This window comes from Camelus ferus, chromosome 2, assembly GCF_009834535.1.
Source record: "Camelus ferus isolate YT-003-E chromosome 2, BCGSAC_Cfer_1.0, whole genome shotgun sequence".
Lineage (NCBI taxonomy): Eukaryota > Metazoa > Chordata > Mammalia > Artiodactyla > Camelidae > Camelus > Camelus ferus.
The window spans coordinates 37,083,755-37,105,882 of record NC_045697.1 but is presented as its reverse complement, the minus strand read 5'-3'; the positions used below and the strand labels follow the sequence as shown (position 1 = coordinate 37,105,882).

The following is a 22,128-nucleotide window of genomic DNA, read 5'->3' as shown; positions in this document are numbered from 1 at the left end:
TTGGAATTAGTGTATTTGGAATTTCTAATCCCAAGGTTCCCATTACTGGAATTGTTATGATTTTTAGAAATCAAGTGATTTCCTCAGCTATAAAGTCTTCCCTTCCTCAACACACTATTGTAAGAATCAAAATAAGCAAAAGTGAGAAGGATCTTGAAACAGTTTTAAAATCTTCCAATAGTAAAAGCCATTTTTTGTTACCATACTGTATAAAATAGGCAGAACTGCCTGCATTAAATTAAGAGGTAGAATTATACATTAAAAAGGAGAACAAAAAGACCTCTCCACAGGCTTGGAGCCCCGATTTGATGCTAGATTAGGCCGCTATTGTTTCATCAGCAGGATTATTGCTCCCTACGATCTGCCTCCCTCCTGGGGCTGGAACAGAGGCTGATCCAATACGCAACCTGCAGCCACGCTCCTTCCAGCCTTAACTGCAAGGAAGTGTGCTTTGATCTGCAGGCTACCTGAACTTGGGCAACAAGGAGTTATGTTGGAACAGGGTGCTATATTCCAATTATTAGCATAATCAACTTCCATTATCCATGAGTTGAAAACGAGGTGAGTTGTTTTTTGTTTTTTGATTTTTTAGTTCCTAAAGTCTTTTGATTCGGCGTGCTTTAGAACACAAAAACCCACATCCTGCCACACACATCACATCCCACTGAGCAATGTGAGGCAGAGGAAATCCTAGAAAACGGCAGGGAACTGGCAGAGCAGGTGATTCACGTGCAGCCATTCAAGAACTTACTGTGACAATCATATCTGAAGGCTTGGGCTCAATGTCAATTTATTTCTGCACCTGCTTTGGCCTAGCAGGTTGATTTCTAGGAATCTATCCTGACAAAACACTACTATATGTGCACAAGGATGTATGTACGTGCAAGGATTTTCATGAGTCATTTAAATAGCAAAGGACTAGAAACTATAAATCTATCTACAGGAACATGATTGCATAAATTATGGTATATTTACATAATGGGATACTATGCTGCTGATAAAAAATGAGGGAGGTCTGTCTATCTTCTGACAGATATCTCTAAAATACAGCATTAAAAGAAAAAAACACTGTGGACTCTGGTGATAATGACGTGTCAATGTAGGTTCATCAACTGTAACAAAGGTACCACTCTGGGGGGGATGTGAAGCTGTGCATGTGTGGGAGTGGAGGGAAGAAGGGAAATCTGTACCTTTGCTCAGTTTTGCTGTGAACTTAAAACTGGTCTAAAAAAATTGTCTGTTTTTTTAAAAAGAAAAAGAACAAAGCATATTACAAAGCATTACATAAAATGCAATCTCATTTAGGTAAAATATGAAGCAAAAATAGAGATGTATATATATGTATATAAGCAGATGCACCGAAAGGGGCTGAAAGGATAAAAACACACAGAAGACGCAGTTCTGAAAAAATAGAAAGAAAGAGAAAAAGAGAGAGAGAAAGAGAAATAAAAAGGAAGGAAGGAAGGAAGGAAGAGAAAAGATGCAATTCCATCTCTGGGAACTGGGACCAAGACAGGGAAGAAGCTATGGTGAAAAAAGACTTTAACCTTTTACTTTACATCCTTCTGCATAGTCTGAATGGTGTCCACAGTAAATGCAACCCTGTACTTGTGTAGGGGAAAAAATACCACACATGAAAGTACTATTATAACAAAGAAAAGACAGGATAAGGATGAGCCAAGGGCCAGTCATCTTGAAGTCAAATACTGGGTCTGAGAACTAACTAGCTCAAATAATATTTAAATCTAAAATTTCCTATCAGCTTCATGAAAACCACAATACAGAGTCCTACTGGAATGTTGCTAAGAAAGTAAATTAAACAGGATTGCTGTAATTTATGGTTAAACTAAAGACAACAATGCTGGAACTTTAGCATAACTTTAAATTATACGTATATATCTTATTTATTGAAATATAAAGATCTTCATTTACATGTCTTAAAACAAAAACATGAATGGGGCATTTGTAATACAATTGTATTGGCAGACCCTTCCTATAGAGTTAGTTCTCAAACATTCACCACACCACTGTTTGGGAACATGTACGTATTTTTCTCTTTATTATTTCTAAAATAAAAATTTTGGACAATCAAAAGTGCAACAGTTAATGTGCCTGTGGGGAACATCACAGTTAAAAAAATATAAACAAAGGCAGTGATACAGCTTGTCATAAATGTTTTGGCAGTATTCTCCAAGTCTATATAGAAATACATATATACATATTGATGTATAACATCATTTTATCTCACGTCCCTCTTCACAAAAATAGGACCGTTTTGTACAGATTGGCAGACCACATTTTAAGGACATCATCGATCATTTGAAAAGTCACAAATTGTGTTTCTCAGGCCAACTTTGATTGTCTTCATAAAAATAGAAAGCAGGAAGCATTGACAAATTTTCATCTGGGGACTTTGCAGGAGGCCAAAAAGGAAACAAATCTACGATACACTGAAAACACTGTTACATTAAAAAAAAAAAAATGCAGTCACACACAAACTCAGGTGAGAGCGTTCGTGAGGACTAGACCCTGATGGTCTGAGAATTTTCATCCAGCTTCATGATGTCACTCAAGACTCAAAGGACATCAAAGTGCAAAGCACCAACAAAAGAAGGCTGTACAAGGGAGAGGGAGAGATAAACAGAGTGCTTGAGCTGTGATTCTAGAAACACAAATGTATTTCAAGTCTAATGGGCTCTACAGAACCTAGTCAGGGTTTCTTTTTTAATTGCCCAATATGGCTCAGTCTTCACGCTTACCGTAAGAAAGGTGGGGCTTGCATTGAGATTATACCAGTAGGTAGTCAAGTACCTTGTGATTGCTTCTACATCTTCCAACGCATCACCTGCCAGGAGCACGTACAGTGATTGCAGTAATCACAGCCCATGTTTCATTCATATGGTATCAGCAATTAAGCGGCATTGCAGAGAATGCCAAAGAACCCACACCAACCGGTTTGACAGTTTGGATGGATGTGACAATCTGTCCTCCCATCTAACCCCAAGATACCAGTAAAACTTTCCATTTTTTGCACCAAAATATTGACCTGGTTTTAGAGACTTGGTACACTGAATTGCAACATTTGCACATCCCTTTGGGGGGAAGTTGGTGGGGAGGGAATTCAGTTCCCTCATGTAGTGAGAAGATCTGAAAAGCCAAGGTTTCACTTGCTCAGCCTCAGTTAAGACTGGAAAGTTAAATGAAGGGTAGCAATTGATAGATAAATGGCATTAAACATCACTGACCCAGAGCCAAGATTTAAACAGTAGGTTTCCTACATGGTTGATTTCTAGCCCAGTTCCTAATTTCAAATTATTTTTTTCCCATGGCAACTTTCTGCCGTCTATGTTGGTGTTTCCCAAGTCTGGCTGATCAGAACAGCCAGGATGTTTGTGAAAATACAAGTCTCTGCTCCCCCAGACCTCACCATTCAGAATCTCTGGGATGAGGACCTAGAGTCTGGTGATCCTGGTTGACAGTTACATTTGGAGACCGAGTCCAGGCTAAGGCACACAGCCTTCACTGTGAACGCCTTTATTGTCTCAGAATTTCAAACTATTTCTCTTGGGGGTAAGAGATGAAGGAAGGGGGCTCCTGTTCAGGGAATCCTTCTGACTCTTTTAGGGTTCACAGAATCAAATATATATATATATGTTGAGATCCACCAGAGTTATCACCAGGTATGAAAAAAACCTCTGCAAATCCAGTCTTTTTGCTGATGATTATCTTTTCCACCGAGTAATAACATGACAAGTCATGTTAGGCGTAGACTCATGCCTTAATATTTAGGATTTAGGGGCTTGTTTATTTATTTTAAATCCCATTACTTCAGAGGGCAGTTAATTGTTTTTAGTACAATGGATTAGGGAAGCTATTCAGTACACGGTTAAAAACTCTGACTTCCTGGAAGACACTACTTTTACTTTGTTCTCTATGTTCAGCTAAATTTAATCCACTAAAGCTATAACCGTATTTTCTAGAGAAACATGTTATTTAATAGAAATGTCAAAAACTGTCAAACTTGTCACCTACTTAGTAAGGATTTTTTTTTTAAATTGTGCTTTTTTTTGTAGGGAAAACGTATTACATATTACACATTTAGCATTACCGATAACAGTAGTATTATTATAAACGTAGATTACAATATGAAAATGAGTTGTCGGGTTTATAAATGACCCAAATCTAATAAACAAGGTTGGTTAATTATTATCCTTTATCTCTTTAACACTAAAAAAAAAAAAAATTAAATGCTATAGTACCAGTACCTTTTAAGGTTCAAAAGTGGTTTTGCATGTACTTCACAAGAAAGTTCAACAGCAGCTGATACCAGGTTTCCAGCAGGAAGTACATGGATGGGTTGAGTGGTCTCTTCAGAAGTCCAGAGAAGATAGTTAATACAAATCAAAACACATCCTTGGTTAGAGTTATTTACATAATTACAATGCTGGAGTTTTGTTGCAGTAAAAATTGTGTACGTTGGAATCTCACCAATGCCCTTGAAACACAAAGTTCGTCTTCCGTGGCCCATGATTTCCTTGTCTATCTACCTCCAAACTTCGCACGCCGCTGAGATGCTACTGAAGCACTTGCGAGAGGCAACGCTGAAAAAGTTCATTTCAAAATAGCCCATTCCTTCCTATTCAGAAGGTTCCCTGAGGCCCTTGGCCGGGAACCCCTCTTCACACATCATCCAAGTCCTCTTCTCAAATTTTGCATTGCAATAAAGTGGTTTTCTTAAAAGGATCCAAGGTGGTTCCAGGAGAGTGGAGGGTCCCCCCCGAATCTGCCAGTTACAGGAAGCTGTCCTCCACCAGGTCTGAGGAGTCTATGCCAATGTCGTCCATCATGTCGATATCCTCGATGGTCTCGTCCCCTCTCTTGATGAAGGTGGAACTGCTGGAGCCTGTCTCAATGGCACTCTCTTCAGACGTCTGCGAGCTGGAGGAGGAAAGGTCAAGGTCAGACCAAGGAGACCATGGAGACGTTTCCAGGGTGGCCTGCTGGAAAGGCTCCCCCAAAGGAGCTCTTCCTGTGAGATCCTTCTGCATTCAAACTCAGGCTACCCAGTCGGGCAAGGTTCTGCCACCAAGCCAGACCCATCGCCCACTGCACTGCAGCGGGCCACATGGGAAACCCGGATCCACAGGGCATCCCTACTCCTGAGTGCCCCCTCTCTTCTGCCAAGCCTTTCACCAAAGCTGCTAACAAGCTGTGACAATTTCTACATTCTCTACTCAATCCTAGTGGAACAGAAAACAAGCAAGGCCTGAACAAAAAGCCTAGGAAAGAAAAAGCAGAAGGATGAAACCAGGGGCGAAGTGCAGCCAGGCCAGTAGGTTGCTCGCTCTGAAACCTCCTGAATGTCTAAACTGTGGTCTCAGGATCTCACCCAGGCCCGGGAAATGCCCTCTCTCCCCTCCTCCCCTTCTTCTCTCCTCCTACATCCACCCTCTTTGAGTCTTGAAGGCCTAGGTGAAGGCTCTTTACTTACTGAGGGGGGAGTTCTAGAGTCAGAAAACCTTAGATCTAGAATGGTCAACCACATATCAGTTGTGGGACATCACAAAAGTCACTTAACCTCCTGAACTTGCTCCCTTGCCTCAAAAACAGCATGACAACAGTGCCTGACAATAGTCCTGTTTGTTGGAGTGATTAAATGAGGTAATAGCCATAAAGCACTGAGCACAGTGCCTAGCACATAGTAAGTCCTCAGTAAACGTTAGCTATGACATCGCTATTATTATTCAAGCTCTTACCTGAATGTGAATAGGGCCTGGATATTAGATGATATTAGGGAATAGCTGTTAATTTTCTCACATGTGATCATGCTATTATGGCTACATAGGAAAGTATCCTTATTCTTAGGAAATGTGTGGAGTTTCAAGTGATTTAGCAAGAAAAAAAAAGTATGAGTGTGTGATACACACGACACCTATTTTATGTATATAGGTAGGCAGATGGACAGACAGACAAGACAAACATGGCACAATATTAACAACTGCTAAATTTAAGTGGTAGATGTGTTCCTTCACTTTTTCTGGACATTTAAAAATTTTCACAAAAATCTAAATCTTCTCTAAAATCTCCAGACTGTCAGTATGGCCTGTTGGTCTTCCTGTCTCTGAACTCTTACTGTCTTATTGTTATCTTGTCTTGTGTTGCTAAATTTGCATGGATCTCTTTTCGCTCTGAGTGATCATCATCTGCTGACGGCAGGACCATGCTTCACCTCTCCCCTGTGAGGCTGCAGCACAATGCTGTACACGCAGCATATAAGCCATAGCGTCAGGCTGGTGAAGGTGGGAAGGCACCTCAGACACACACACACACACACACACACACACACACACACACACACACACATCAAATAGGGGCTTTCGACCCCTTCAGCTATTTCCTGCCTGGCAGGCCAGGCCTGACCCTCAGCCTCTCTCCCTTCCTTTCCATGTCAGTTTCCAAGCAGAGAACTGAGCCCAGCCCACAGGAAACAGTCTGCTTCCATCCTCCCCCAGGCCCCTGCAGCCCAGAGAACCCTTAGAACCTATGGGACTACTGGACGGAGGTCCCCCTTCACAACTCCCCAGATTGGGCCCTTCCCTAGGACTGAGCTTTCGCTCAGTTCCTATTTGTACTCCACCCTCCCTCCCAACTTACGCCCTGGTCCCAGGGCCTCACTAAACCCCAGTCCCCTTAGCTGGTCTTGACTAGTCCTGACCACCCCTCTTCCCAGGAGGCCCAGTTCCTGGGATCTTGGCCAATGGCTGGAGGCCTGAGTCAACCCTTGGATATTATATTGACCCCAGCCCAGCTAGGACCTGTGTTGATGACACTTCCTTGGATGCTGTGATTTGGACCACTAGCCTCCCTCTTGGGATGAATTCCACAGCTGGGCCCTGTGGCGGAGTCAGTCTCCCTGGCACTGGCTCCCCTGGGCCTGGCTTACTCCTCTCTCTGCCAGTGCATCTCACAGAGGAAGGCAGGAGTGTGGGCACAGAGAGAGCTAACTTCCCCCATGACCCAGCCCCACATCATCCTTGCTGCTCGTCAGGCTTCAGAGCGGTTCCTCATGCTGACGACTGGGCTTATATCTGGTCCCTGAGCCACAGTGCCCACCTTATAGCCCAGGGCCTGGCTCCTGATAGGCTCTGACCTAGCACCCCCAAGTCCTGATTCCTTAGGCCCACTCCCCTCCCAAGGCCATACATCTTGAGCCTTGAGGAGAGGGTTCCACAGGGCCACCATGCTCACTCCTGGCTGCCTACACCCAGAGCAGCCCAAGTCTGGGATCCCCCCTCACTTTTATGGGCTGAATGTGTCCCCCCAAATTCATAGGCTAAAACCCTGACCCCCATTGTGACCATATTTGGAGACAGGACCTTTAAGGAGGTAATTAAGGATAAATGAGGTAATAAAGGCGGGACACTAACCCAACAGGATTGGTGTCCTTATAACAAGAGGATGAGACACCAGAAATACACATATAGAAAAAGCCCAAGTGAGGGCACAGTGAGAAGGTGGCCACGTGCAAGCCAAGGAAAGAGGCCTCAGGAGAAACCAAACCTGCCAACACCTTAATCTTGAACTTGCAGCCTCCAGAAATACAATAAATAAATTCCTGTTGTTCAAGTCCCTTAGTCTGTGGTATTGTGTTATGACAGCCCAAGCTAAGACCCTTACCACGTTCAGCCCAGCTGGGCCACAGTATGACCTGGTATAGTTATCTGGGACATACTTCGTGTGATTCAAAGAAGATCAAATGTATCATCACCCTTGCAGAAGTTCTAGTTATGTAATACAACAATTACCTGTCAACTAGAATTATTCTCCCTTGGAACATGTGTCAAGTTCTAAAGACCAGCCTTGTGCACCCCTAGAAAAGTTCTTGGCACCTTTCTTATGTTATTTATCCCAATGTAATTTTCTAACTTTATTTATAAGCAAAACCCTCTTTTACAGTTGAAATAGTCAGAGCTCCCAAACACAAAGTAACCAAATAGATGACAAATCTGGGGGACAGGGCTCCAAGACCCACTGCTCAGCCTGCCCCCTACCCCAGAACTACCCAAAGCTTAGAGAAACACTGTTTGCTAAAGGAATATAAGTACATTTAAAAACTGTTCTGAGCAAAGGATAAGTAGAAAGGTAAGTCAGGCCACTTTCCCCATCTCCAAATCTCGTAACACATGCCAAAAACAAAAACAAACAAAAATTATACTTTTAAAATTACCCACTGCATACAAATAAACAAGGGCTGTCTATATCTTATACCTAAATTGGTTGAGAGAAATCACACTTCTAAGCCTCCAAAATAATGCCATGTGCTTCTGCCTAAATAATTGTATGTAGTCTGCTGAATGGGGCAGAGAAAGCAACACCCTGAATGAAGGGGGAAAAAAAGAGAGACTCATAAGCAATTTGGGCCTTGAACCAGGGGCCACTCTATCATCATCTTCTCCTGCCTCTGTCCAGGGGCGATGCATAGAGGACAAAGAACTGGGGCATGGCCCCTTCGTCTGGCCCATGTACACCGCTAGGTCTAGTCCTGGCTGTGCATTAGCATCACCTTGGTAATAAATTAATGAGTCAACGTATGACCACCAATGGCTAGTACTGTTGCAAAAAGAGAGACAACTGGACAGAATGCACCTCCTGTACATAGCACCATCTTTGAAGCACACTTGCCAAAAATCTGCCAAGTCAGATTAAGCCTTTAGACTAACTACCAGTTTACAACAAATATAGGAGACAAAAATGTGATAAAACACACAATGGTAATGCAATCAGCAAAGTTCTAAATGTGGGAACTCTATATGCAAATGCTCTGGTTTTTACACAAATAACATGCAAAGGGGCCAAAAAAGGCAGGACGAACTTAGAGAACTCTACCAACCAAGGGCCATGTGTGACTCTTATGAAGGTCTTGAATAGAACAAACCAAACATAAAATAATATTTATGAGAGAATTAAGGAAATTGGAACACTGGATATCTGATGTTCTTAACTACTGTGGATGTGGAGGGGGGGTGAAATAATAGTATCACTGTTATTTTTAATAACTAGTTATTTTAAAAAATAGAGCCTCTTTTTGAGATACATGCTGAAATATTTATGGATGAAATGATGTGACGGCTAGGATCTGCTTCAAAATAACCCAGAGGGGAGTGGTAGAGAAGGAGTAGATATGGCTATGTGTGCAGACAGGCCATGAGTTCATAGACACTGAAGTTGAGTGATGGATACCTGACAGTTCACTATGCTATTTGAACCATGCATGTTGGAAATTTCCCATATTACAAAGTTAGAAAGAAAGAACAAATCAGCCAGAGAGTGCTTGGGCCTCACTCCCAAAGATTCACATTTGTTGGTCTGGGGGAGGCTTGGATATTAGCTTCCAAATCTCCCCAGGTGGTTCCAGCTTGCAGCAAGGAGTAAGAACTGCTGACAGGGGGAGGGTATAGCTCAGTGGTATAGTGTGTGCTTAGCATGCATGAGGTCCTGGGTTCAATCCCCAGTATCTCCTTTAAAACTAAATAAACCTAATTACCCCCCAATCGAAATAAAGTCATTTAAATAATAAACAAAATATTTAACAGATAAATTGGGAGTTCCAGACTTGCAGATACTACCTAATATATATATAAAATAGACAAACAACAAGTTCATACTGTATAGCACAAGGAACTATATTCAATATCCTGTAGTAACTTGTGGTGAAAAAGAATATGAAAATGAATACATGAACATTCATGTATGACTGAAGCATTATGCTGTACACCAGAAATTGATACAACATTGTAAACTGACTATATACCTCAATAATATATATATATACAAAAAGAAAAAAAAAAAAAAAAAAAGAACTGCTGATATAGTGTCAAACAGCCCAGTACAGCCAGACTCCCAGCTTTCTCCTCAGTTCAATGACTGAGTAAGAAAACAGAAAGAGAGGCCTATACAGTTTCAATATCACAGTTGCTGTGTCAGTCTGATCAAATTACCTGAGGACTTAGATCAAAGATTCTCCACCAGGGAAGCACATCCCTCCCTGTCCTACATCTCTGCCAGCTCCAGGGGGCAAATACAGGCAGTACGCTCTTGGACATTGGTGTCAGCAATATTTTTTGGATCAGTCTCCTCAGCCAAGAGCAACAAAAGCAAAAAATAAACATGAAATCTAATCAAACTAAAAAGCTTTTGCACAGCAAAGGAAACCATCAGCACAACGAAAGGCAACCTACCGAATGAGAGAAGATATGTGCAAACAATATGTCTGATAAAGGATTAATAACCAAAATATATAAAGGACTCAAACACTTCAGTATCAAAAAAAAAAAAAAAAAAGCCCACAAGTAATCCAATTTAAAAATGGGCAGAGGACCTGAATAGGCATTTTTCCAAAGACATATAGATGATATACATGTCAACAGGCTCATGAAAAGATACTCAACATCACTAATCATCAGAGAAATGCATATCAAAAGCACGAGATATCACCTTACACCTGTCAGAATAGCTATCATCAAAAAGACAAGAAATAACAAGTGCTGGTGAGTATGTGGAGAAACGGGAACCCTTATGCACTGCTGGTAGAAATGTAAATTGGTGCAGCCACTACGGAAAACAGTATGGAGGTCCTTTAAAATTAAAAATAGAACTACCATGTGATCCAGCAATTCCACTCCTGGGAATTTAGCCAAAGAAAATGAAATCACTAATTAAAAAGATACATGCACCCCAATGTAGTATTACTAAGCCATAAAAAAGAATGAAATCTTGCCATTTGTGACAACATGGATGGACCTGGAGGGTATTATGCTTAATGAAATAAGTCAGACAGAGAAAGACAAATACTGTATGTTTTCGCTTATGTGTGCAATCTGAAAGACAAAAAAAATGAACAAATGAAACAGAAACAGACTCACAAGTATAGAGAACAAACTAGGGGTTACCAGAGGGGAGAGGAGTGGAAGGAGGGGCAAAGTAGGTGAAGGGGATTCAGAGGTACAGACTACCAGTTATAAGATAAATAAATCACAGAGATGTAAAGTACAGCACAGGGAACATAGTTCAGTATTTTATAATAACTCCATATGGTGTGTAATCTATAAAAAAATCAATTACTACATTGTACACCTGAAACTAATATATTGTAAATTAACTATATTTGAATAAACTTTTCTTAATTAAAAAAAAAAATCATCTGGGAAGCATTTCCAAAACTAAATAGACCCCTGGGGGATTCTTGCACTGGCTCCCCCAGGACAGATTCGCCCCGGGGAGGGCCTCACAAGGGGCAAGGGCGTCGCCCCTTCAGGTGTGCTGGGGCAGGGGCGGGGCTCCGCCCGAAGCTGAGGTCGCGCCAGCTACCTGTGTCTGTTCCTCTTGCCAAGGTCTTCCTCCTCAGGAACAGGGTCGATGTCGGGCAAGGGGATGATGTAGCCGCTGTCTGCGCTCAGCCTCTGCTCGTCGAGGCCCCCCTCCCAGTCCTTCAGCTTGTCCTCTTCGTTTTTGTAGGTGACGCCAATGTAGGCATTGTCGGAGTCCACGCGCATGCGTGCCACGGCGGGATGGTCGCTCTTCAGGAAGTCCAGGTGGATCTTTTCGTAACTCTGTAAACATTCATTTCATATAGTTACTCAAGTGCAATTGACAGAACTAAAAAGAAGAATGCAGACCCTCAGAACTTACTATTGTCTAACTGCCTGTGTTTCCAAACAGATGTGGGTTTTGACAACTGAAGGAGAGTCAGATGTCAGCTGTCCCCAGAAATGTGGGACATGAAGAAAGGGCCACGAATGGCAGAGATCTCCTGCTGGCAGGTCTTAAGATACCAAGAACCCTTCTCAGACAGTAGCTACAGCTATGCCCCCTACACACACACTGCCTTCTTCTGGGACTAGCATGGACCCTTCTACATATCACGTAGTCACTCCAGGGGTTTGGATAGGTCCAAGAGGTGATGAGGACTTCCACTGGGAGCACCAAATCTGAAACCTTTCTGATCCCTAAACACTGGGGAAATCTGACTCAAAACTTAGGGACCATTGATCTACAAAGACCTTATTTTCAACAATAGTACCAGTCCATCCCCATCAACATATCTTCACCAACCAGAGTGTCTTTGACTAACCTATGGTTAATGTCCTTCTGCCTCACTTACAGCAACTGTACTGGGCAGTGAGATCATCAATAAAGAAAAATATTTAACTTCCAGTTCTGATAACACTGCTCCTCCTTGAGAAGAAGGAAGAGCAGTAAGTATGGAAACTCTACATGGTGACTAATCTGAATGTAAGAAATTGAGCTTATGATACAAGTGTGCCTAGATTTCCTTCTCAGCATCTCAGCAGAAAAGTTGTTTCATTCATTATCATATCCTGCTTGGTTCCATGAAATTACATTTGTTCCTTTGAACAATACTTCCTATTCCACAAAAAACCAGCTGGAGCCACAGATAACAGCTGAGATTGTTCCTTCCAGTCAGCTGGTAAAAGCCAATTTCGTATGGATTTAAGTGCATTCAAATTAGCCATTTAATGGCTGCAGATGCCCTGAGACTTCTAACTGCACAGTAGCTTCAGCTACTCAAACATGTGGAGAATAAAGTGCTCACAGGTGTTGCACACTTAGGATGAAAGGGAACCTTTCAGGAAGGGGAGAGTCTTCATTCATCCTTACTACCAGGGGCCCCGGGGAGCATTCCATGAAGCTCCAGCCACTGAATCACACAATCTTTTTCCTCCTTTGAAAACATCTCTTTAAAACATTGCTGAACAGTACTGCTTGCCAGCATAATGACCGGCTATCGTCCCCTTCCTTTACCCATTCCTTTCCACCCATCCATCTTTTGAGGCCCAGACAAACCTTTTTATATTGTCCAGGCAGCAGATTCTCCACAATCTCACTCAGGTGGTAAAACGAGGGTCTCTTCTCCGGCTCACTGTTCCAGCATTTCACCATGATCTCGTAGCTGGGGAGGCACAGGACTCAGAGTGGGCACAGGGAGCAACGCCCGGGCACCGCCCGCCCCCACGGACCCACTGGGCATGAGCACAGGCCCACAGGATGGGGAGGGGGCTCACACTTCACTGGTGGCGTGGTCAGGCTTGGCCATCCGGTACCCACTCTTGATCTTATTGTAGAAAGTAGAATCCACCATCATGCCAGGGTAGGGGGTGCCACCTGAGAGCCCAAGAAGAAAACAGCAGGACTGACAACCACGTGGTAAGTTGCTGAAACACTTAGGGGGATACAGCATCTTTAGAAATCGTCTGGGGATCCCCACTTCAAGGCGTTGGTTCTTTCAAGGAAACTATTATCATCTCCTTGATTTCATAGCCCTGCCCAACTTTTTTTGTTTTTTTTTTAATTTTTAAAACTTTTGTCCAACTATTTTTTTAAATTAAATTTAATTCTTTTTTGGTTTTTGTTTGGTGGGGAGGTAATTTGGTTTGTTGGTTTGTTTGTTTTAATGGAGGTACTAGAGATTGAACACAGGATCTGACGCATGCTAAGCATGCGCTATACCACTGAGCTGTACCCTCCCCCACCAATTCTTAAATTTAACCAGCATTTCTAGGTTGGTCGAGTTCAGACACCCCTGGCAAAAATTCTACATGTCTAAAAGAGTGCTTTTCAATATTTCTGACTCCTGGATCTATCTATACGAAGCAAAATAGAAAAGCCAGAGAAATTATGAATCACTGAGGCCAAAAAACTCATTTTCATCAGAAATGTTCAAATAATTAAGGCAGAAGTCTTGAAATGTCTAGATAATTCTCTGCTTCTAATGGAACACTGAGCCTCAGTTACGCCACACCCTAGGATGACCCACAGTGACCTCAATGGAGGGACAGAAAAGGGATGCCAGGCAGGGAAGCCCTTTACTATCACATCAGGATGACAGTAAATTCATGAAACATTTCACATTTTTGTGGCCAAGGCCAGGTCAAGTTTAGCTTCCTTCCAAAACTACTCCAGGACTCCTTCCTCTTTCCTCTGGGCTTCTGTTAGAATTTTAAATGAGGACCACACAGCTGACCACTAAGTGGGTAAGTCATACCTCCCCAGGTGAAGTGTCCGGAGGTCAGAACCCTGAATCACCCCTCGCACAGGGCCCTCACCTGGCAGCTCGGGGCACCTGTGTTGCTCAGGACCTGGGGCCTGACTGACTGAATGACTAGGTCTCTCTCCTCCAGAGCGATGACCAGGAAGGGAGCCGTGCCCTTGCCCTCACTGCACTACCTCTCACCAAGTATCCCTCACCATGGTGAGGGATGGGCGACTCTCACTGGTGAACCCACTCAACCCAAAGTCCAAGACGGAGAAGCAGACAGTCAGTGGATGTCATCAAGAGCATCTCCAGTAGGAGAAAGTCTCTCTGATGCAGCCCAAAGGAGAGGAGGTGCAAAGGCCAGGGGTGAGGGTGCAGCTGCCCAAGACCCCTTCTCCATCCGCACCGGCAGACATAGATATCGTTAAGTGCACAACATGACGTAAATCGGCTGCAGTGCACTTGACTCACACCAGATATCATAACATTGTTCACACCCTGGAGCGGGGAAAACACGGTGTCTCCCTCCTAGTGTTTTTCCAGAACAACCCAAACAAGCAGAGATGTCAGGCTCGTACCAAGGGAAAAGATCTCCCAGAGCAGAATGCCGTAAGACCAGACGTCACTCAGGGTGGTGTAGAGGTTGTCGAAGATGCTTTCAGGGGCCATCCACTTCACTGGGAGAAAGGTCTGCAGGGAAGAGGGGAGGACATTAAACCCGGTGTACGCACCAGTGATCTACAGCAGCAGAAGCAGAAAGGCGTCCTCTCTGGGCTAATAATAACGCTAGTAAGAACACCCTAGTAACCTTGCCCCACATGCGTGTCTCTGTTGTTTTGTTCACGTCTGTATTCTCCACACCCAGAAGAGTACCTGGCACCTAATGGGTGCTCAGTACATATCTGATGAATGATGGATGGTCACTGTTGCCTCTTATGCCCTCCCAAGGACTAATATCCAAAGATACTTCATCCTGAATTTGTACCCAAAAAGTGTGAGCCCTAAATGGACCTGTCCCCTATTTTCTGGTGTTCCTAGAAATAAAATTAAGAACAGACCCAGTGATCTGAGAGCTAATTACATTTTGGAACTGTAAGAATCATTTCCTACTAATACAAAAATATAATATTATGATAATTTTGCAGCCTCTTTTGAGAGGCTGGTCCAAACATCAGTGGAAATATTAAACTGAGGTAGATATAGAAAGTAGCCACAAGTAGCATCCTTCAGCCGCCTAAGATTGTGAGGAGATAACAGAGATCCATGACCTTTTAGAACAGTCCATTGATTTGTGCAAGATGCCTAAAGCTACAGGTCATGGCCACACAGTACATAAAACATGCAGAGCACAGACAGAGACCAGAGTCCTGCAGGGCTGGGCAGCAACGCCGTGAGCAGACTCACAACCAGTGCAGTGGGGTGATTTGGAATTGTACCTACAGGTGGCAGATGTATCCCAAGCTACTTCCTCTGCTTAGAGTTGGACATGGTGGGGAGAAGGTTCAAGTGTAGTACAGAATGATGACCTTGGGAGTTGGGGAAATAGCTCAGGAGTAGCGCACATGCTTGGCATGCATGAGGTCCTGGGTTCAATCCCCAGTGCCTCCAATAAGGGGGGCGAGGGGGAAACCAGAATGAGTATCTTTAAGGAAATTATGCTTCTAAGATGTATTAACACAAATGGTTTCAACATTTTAGGGGTCATGGATGCCATCTGGATTTTGATAAAAGTTAAAGGCATTCTCCTTGGAAATAAATGCACAATTTCCACATTGATAGTTACCACTTACTGGGTGCTCTGTGTGGGCCAGGCACTGTCCTAAGCATTTTACTTGAATCCACTGATCTAATTCCCCCGGCAACTCAAGAGACAGGTACAACGTCACTTCCCTGATACAGAAAGGGAAATCGAGGCACAGAATGGCCACGTCACTTGCCCCAAGTGCCCACACTAGTGAGTGCTGGGGCTGCTGCCCACAGCCGGGCAGCCCATCTGCAGAACCTGCGCTTTTCATAACTGACCCCCGGAGTCTGTTTGTGAAGCTCATGGGCTCCGTGTTAAAGATCTGGGCTCTGAAAGGCTAGAAGCAATATCTGCTTTCAGAGATTCATGTCGGGGAGGGTGAGCACGCAAAAGGTGGCAAGAGCACTTACGCTGCCTTTCGACACATAGTTCGAATCATGCATGATGTCTCTGGCCAGACCAAAGTCACAGATCTTCACGATCTTCCCTTGTGCCAGGAGGACGTTGCGAGCAGCCAGGTCCCGGTGGACACACTGCACAGAAAATGGGAAGAAACAATGCCGAGGTCAGTCCATCTGCTGCTGGACAGCATCACCCCTGCAAGACTGGCCACTTCATGGGGGCGCTTGGAGCTGCCAGGCAGACCTCAGGGAGGCTGTCCTGGCATGAAGAGCTCACCTCTCCCGGCCTTAGTCCCAATCCTCACCCTCCACCACCAAGAAGGAGAGAGCTCTGGAGAAAAGTAGACACCTGATCATGTCAAACTCCCTGCCCTGCTTTGGCGAAGAGGAAGAGAGATGCAACCTTTGCTAGTGGCTTCTCCAAGATCTCCCTCATACGCTGACCTCACTCAGATCTGTGGCCTGAGTCTCAAGAGAGATTTCCCCCTTGAGCACACTTACATTTTTTGAAGCCAAAAACTCCATTCCTCGGGCAACTTGATAGGTAAAGCTCAACAAATCCAACAGAGTAAGGCCTTCTGAGTTATCATCTGACAGGAGGTTTTTGACTTCAGAGTCTGCAGGAAAGGAATTAAGCGTGTTGGAGCTGGCGGATGACATGAAACATCGCCCACCGTGACACTCCCTCACGGCTGGACCACTCAGGCTGTGGAGGCTTACTCAAAGAACATACCAAAAGTATTTTCTTTTAGAATTTCTAGACATCACAGGTGGGTGTGTCAACTATGCAAAAGTTCTCTCTTTAAAAAGAAATACATCCACAGAAACATATACCTGGTTTAAATACATATGTATCTCTATGAGGACCAGTCTCAAGATTCTTACATGTATTTTGCCGTTTGCCTCCCAAATTTCTTTTTTCAACCTTAGTTAACGAATCCCCTCAGCCACTTTTAAAACACACACACGCACACTCGCACACATGTGCCCCAATCTCCCATGATGAATGTACATGAAGGCTCTTTAAAAAAGCAGCTTCTAGGAATAGCTTTTTTTCCTTTTTAAAGCCACCTTCGTAGTACTTGGCTTACTTCATGAATAAAATTAGCCACCAGCCACTAGAGGTGGCGATCTTAACGAGTAGTGCCAAAGACTTTGCATGTAGTTCCCCTTCCCCAGTTGGTCCCATCTGGAAGGGTCCCAGGGTTTTCGAGGAAGGAGGCGCTCTAGGCCAGCAGTTCTCAGTGTTTTTTGAAAAATTTCAGGCAACTGCAGAGTAGCTGCAGCCATTCACATTTTTCCAGCCAGAAAGCAATGGTCTGCCTGCCAACTGGGCCTGGGCTGAGCATGAATCAGGTCCCCCCTACATCTGAAGCCAGGTCCAGCCTGGGAAGCAATGTAAACTATTTTTAACAATACAGGAGGGAAAGGAAGTGTTGGTTCCGACAAGTCTCATTGGCTAATCTTTAAAAAGGGCTTGGAAGTCTCCCCAGTTGGCAATGAGAAGTGAGTGGAACTTGGAACTGCAGGAGTGGAAAATATTATTATGTACTATGCTTTGCAAAACAAGCACATTCTTTTTCTTTTTCTTTTTTTTTTAATGAATTGTACCTTTCACTTAAGAACCCTGAAAGCATTCAGAGTACATCAGTGATTTTCAAAACAATTTCCATGGCAGCTCAATGCCTTTTGCATGGACCAATGGGAGGACTCAGACCCAGTAATACAAGATTAGGGAGCAAGTCACCACCAGCTCCATCTCACAGCCTCCTCCCGACTCCAAGCCTGTGATTAGACTAGAACCCTGGAGGGGCCACCCCCGCAGCAGATGTAGGGTGGTCCATCTGGTATGGGCATCAGCTAGGCTCCCCGGAGTTTATAAATCAATTCAACCTTGCCACATGCTCGTCTGCTTTGAAAACAGACAGATCTTCCTTCAAATGACATTCAGTAGAAACACTCAACCCCTTTGTCAGAAAATATAACCTCAAATTGTCCACTTTCCAGTTTCTGTCACAAACTGGGATATCAGCAAAGCTAAAAGCAAAGGCTATAGAACTCACAGATATTAGGGATTTATATAATTAAATTAAAAAAATAACATTAGGATCCAATGTAAGATTGTCAGCTTTTAATTTTGCCAAGTAAGGGCACTGAGAAAAAACATCAGTCATCACCATAGTTTCAATTAAAGGAAAAATAAAAAAACATGTTAACACCCAAAAAAAGAATATCATTATATTCAAACAAATAATTCTTTAAACAATTACATTTAAAGACACATTACAGGGATGTAATATACAACAGGATTAATATAATTAACACTGCTGTATGTTTTATATGAAAGGTAAGAGAGTAAATACTGAGTTCTCATCACAAGGAAAATAATTTTTTTTCTTTTACTTTGTATCTATATGAGATGATGGATGCTCACTAAATCTACTGTGGTCATCATTTCATGATGTATGTAAGTCAAATCACTACGCTGTACACCTTAAACTTACACAGTCCCATATGTCAACTATATCTCAAAAAAAACTAAGAAAAAAGTAAAAATATACAATAAAATTAAACTAATAAAATAAAATAATTTCACTTAGAGTCTGAAAAATTTGTTACATTAGGTCTGTCTTTATTCTTTTTCTTCTTTTTCAATTCACAGGCTGCAGACCTTTAAAAACATGTCCCGGGCCCGGCCTTGTAGATCTGCGGTTAGGGACCCTGTGGCCTGGCAGTCCTACTTACCCTGCCTGCTCACTATCTTTGGAGTATTTTAAGCATCATTTTAAATCACTGGACAATCACAACACCCAAAACAGGAACAAAGATACTTTACCTAGCATCGACTTCTTCTTGTACGAGGCTGGGCGATCATACAGTGATCTCTGGATGTCTGAGTATTTAGACACCTCTTTCCTCTCCAGCATGGGGACGTACTGTGTAGTATCAGCTTGCTTCATGTCCATGTAGTCCCCATTGTTTTCAAAAGATAAAATAACGTAACTGTAAAAACACAAAAAGAAACCTTATCCAGGGTGCCCCTCTGGAGCGATCATCCCACATTTGGTAGATGGTGATCAGCTGTGCAAGGCAGCGGTGGGCGCAGGGGCGGCGGGGGAGCAAAAGCACAGCCAGCCGCGCCCTCCCGTGGGGTCTAGCGGGGGGACGAGCACTCGGCGACGACCACACGAACACGCAGAGCAGCTCAGCTCAGCTCAGCTGTGTCTGTGCTCTGCTTTCCGGTTTACAGGCCACTGACCTGCACCATGTGACCAACTGGCTTGGGCAGACAACTCCTGCTACTCAATAAGTTTAGCAGCAATTTGGTGCCCGTTGAATAATTTAATATGAAGTGAACTCACGTACTGTCTGATCTGACAGAAATTCCTATCTACAGAGATCTTTGCAGACACGTATAGGTTTCCACAGTGGGGATCATCACTTCACTGGCTTGACTTACAGGCCCAGGTTCAGCAAGGACCTGCGTCTTAAGCTTGGAAATCCTCAGATTCCCACAAGACACTAGCACTGAGACATCCCTGGCGGAGACGCATGTGGAGGTCGTGAGTAGACCACACATAAACAGCAATATGGCTCCCAGAATGATTCCAACTCTCACTCTCATTCTAACCTATCAGCAAACCTATCCCCAACATGATAACCTGGTCCAAAACACCTGCAGACACCAGGTATCTATCAGCATCACGTTATGGGATGACGGAGCAGGGACGGGGACTCTAAGTCCTGCTACCACCAGGCTCTGAATCTCAGACATGGCCTCTATCAGGACATGGGTTCTCTCGCTGGTGAGGCTCGTAAGATCGTCATTCACAGCAGCACCTCTCTGCACACCTACCTCCGTGTGCTTTCATCCCCAGGGTTCAATCCAAAAATGTCCAGCTCTTTCTTTGGCTTCTCTGGGTGGCGGCTCAGGAAGCTGTCCCTATTCTTATGCAAATAGTTGACCAAATCCCCGTAGAAGCAATACTCAGTGATGATGTAAATGGGACCTGGAGGGACCAAAACCAGCCAGAGATCAGTATAAAAACAAAGAACAGAAAAGCCATGAGTCGCTGTGTTTGCCTGGGCAAGAGAAATTGCTCAAACAGTGAGCTTCCCTCAAGTAATGGAATCCAGGCAAGGACTCCATCCAAGGAACTTGTATTCACTGCCATGTCTGGAGGTACAGGGTGGGGGGTGAAAAAGCCTGGACAGTTTTCACAAGCACAGCGCTCTATGAAAATCCTCAGTCTCAGGTGAGCAAGCCTACCTGACTTGGTACAGGCTCCCTAGCAAGTTCACAATGTTTAAATGTGGCCCCAGGTGGGTCATTATCTTCAGTTCAGACATGAGAGCTTGTTTCTCACTGGATCTGGCTGTGGCTGTTGAAGAAATAAATCACATATCAGTTCAACCAAGCTATCTACTACCCAGAAAAAGCCCAAAACATGGCTAATCCTATGACTAGATATCATTTTATTTACCAAGGGTCTAAAAGAGAAACAGATCAGTGACTCATAATAGCTCATCCCCAGGCTTTAACATAAAAAGAAGTCACTAAAAATAACTCTTGATTTTCCAACATACAGGCAACAAGAACAATCTAAATAAACCTAACTGACAAAAGAATCTAAATACACATAAAACCTAGAGTGAAAAGAACCAAGATCTAGTCCTACATTTGGCATTTACTGGCTGTGTGATTTTGAGCCATTTACTTAATCTCCCCATATTCAAAAAGTCCCCAGAAAGGGGCACTTACGTTTTAGCATCTTCACAGCTACTTTCATGACAGGTTGGGACCGGCTTAATCCATAGGCAGTTCCTTCAACCACTTTCCCAAATGCACCAGACCCCAGGATACGACCTGTGGGCGACCAGAACCATCAACAGGCACAGAAGTCAGGCATCTCATCAGCTTTCTTTACCATGGCCAGCGCTCGTGGGTGCACAGCTGGGTGGTGTTTTTCCCGTATGGAGGAAGCATAATGATCCCTCCAAGTCATCATGTCAAAACCAGAATTGAGCCCACAGGGAAGGAAATTAGTATAATTGCTTTTGTCAAATAACATTTGCAAAGGAAAGGAAAACACAGACGGGAGAGAGGAGGGTGCAGCCCTCCCTGGCGTGAGCACTCTGTCTCCCAGCTAGAGAGCTGGGCCAGATCGTGGGCGCTCAGAAAGCACTTGCCTTCTGTGGCTCTCGCCCAAACCTCCTACCCTTCTGTTTTCTGCACGCAAACAGGGGCATCTTTTGCATCAATAAGCCCTTATCCACTGGAACTTCTTCAATATTCAAGACATCACTGATTCCAAGCAGTGATGAAATAAACTTCGGGCTGGCGCCCTTGCTTCCCGTTTGTTAGGAAGACCAGGAGGAGCAAAGGCTAAAACACACCCAAGGAACACACTTTGCCACAATGTTGGGAGCTACAAAATGAAACAGAAGCTGTCATCGCCACTCTTAAACAGCTCACAGCCTAAAGGGACGTTTCCCAGAGTGGTCAGTCTCATCACATAGAGCCAAGCCAGGGAGCGATTCCACTCATAAAGGACACTGACAGCCAACAATGCCTGTGACTGCGTATCTGCATGGCTGGAAATCATTCCTGAAAGGGTACTGCCTCCCCAGCAACTCGACAATACACAGGAGCAGAGCGATGCGGAAATGCCTCTTGGCACATTCGGGATGTTGGTTGCCCTTTTTCTCTGTATTTTATTCCCTAAGCTCCTCATCCCTTTTTGTAAAACAAGAAAGAAAATATAATAAAGCTTAGTTCTCAGGTGTAAGTATTTGAATGGGAGCAGCCAGGGTGTCTTGTTCGATCTCAGATTAAGTAGCTCTCTAAGAAGACCCACCTTTGCTGTATTTTGGAATGAGACAAGTGGATAATTTAAAAATGCCTTTGACATCCTCCAAAGTACACACTA

At 43.7% G+C, this 22,128-nt stretch overlaps 1 protein-coding gene across 1 annotated transcript in view; it reads right to left on the bottom strand.

Annotated features, from left to right (window-relative positions):
• Positions 1–1,885: 1,885 nt before the first annotated feature.
• The window catches only part of PDGFRA (platelet derived growth factor receptor alpha), a 39,840-nt gene continuing 19,597 nt past the window's right edge, over positions 1,886–22,128 (bottom strand). The window contains 12 exon segments of the mRNA XM_032497394.1: positions 1,886–4,938; positions 11,368–11,609; positions 12,865–12,970; positions 13,083–13,182; positions 14,632–14,743; positions 16,208–16,330; positions 16,700–16,815; positions 19,035–19,201; positions 20,055–20,208; positions 20,469–20,487; positions 20,489–20,580; positions 20,961–21,065. Of these exon segments, the coding sequence (XP_032353285.1) occupies positions 4,791–4,938; positions 11,368–11,609; positions 12,865–12,970; positions 13,083–13,182; positions 14,632–14,743; positions 16,208–16,330; positions 16,700–16,815; positions 19,035–19,201; positions 20,055–20,208; positions 20,469–20,487; positions 20,489–20,580; positions 20,961–21,065 (1,484 nt within the window). The 3' untranslated portion in view covers positions 1,886–4,790.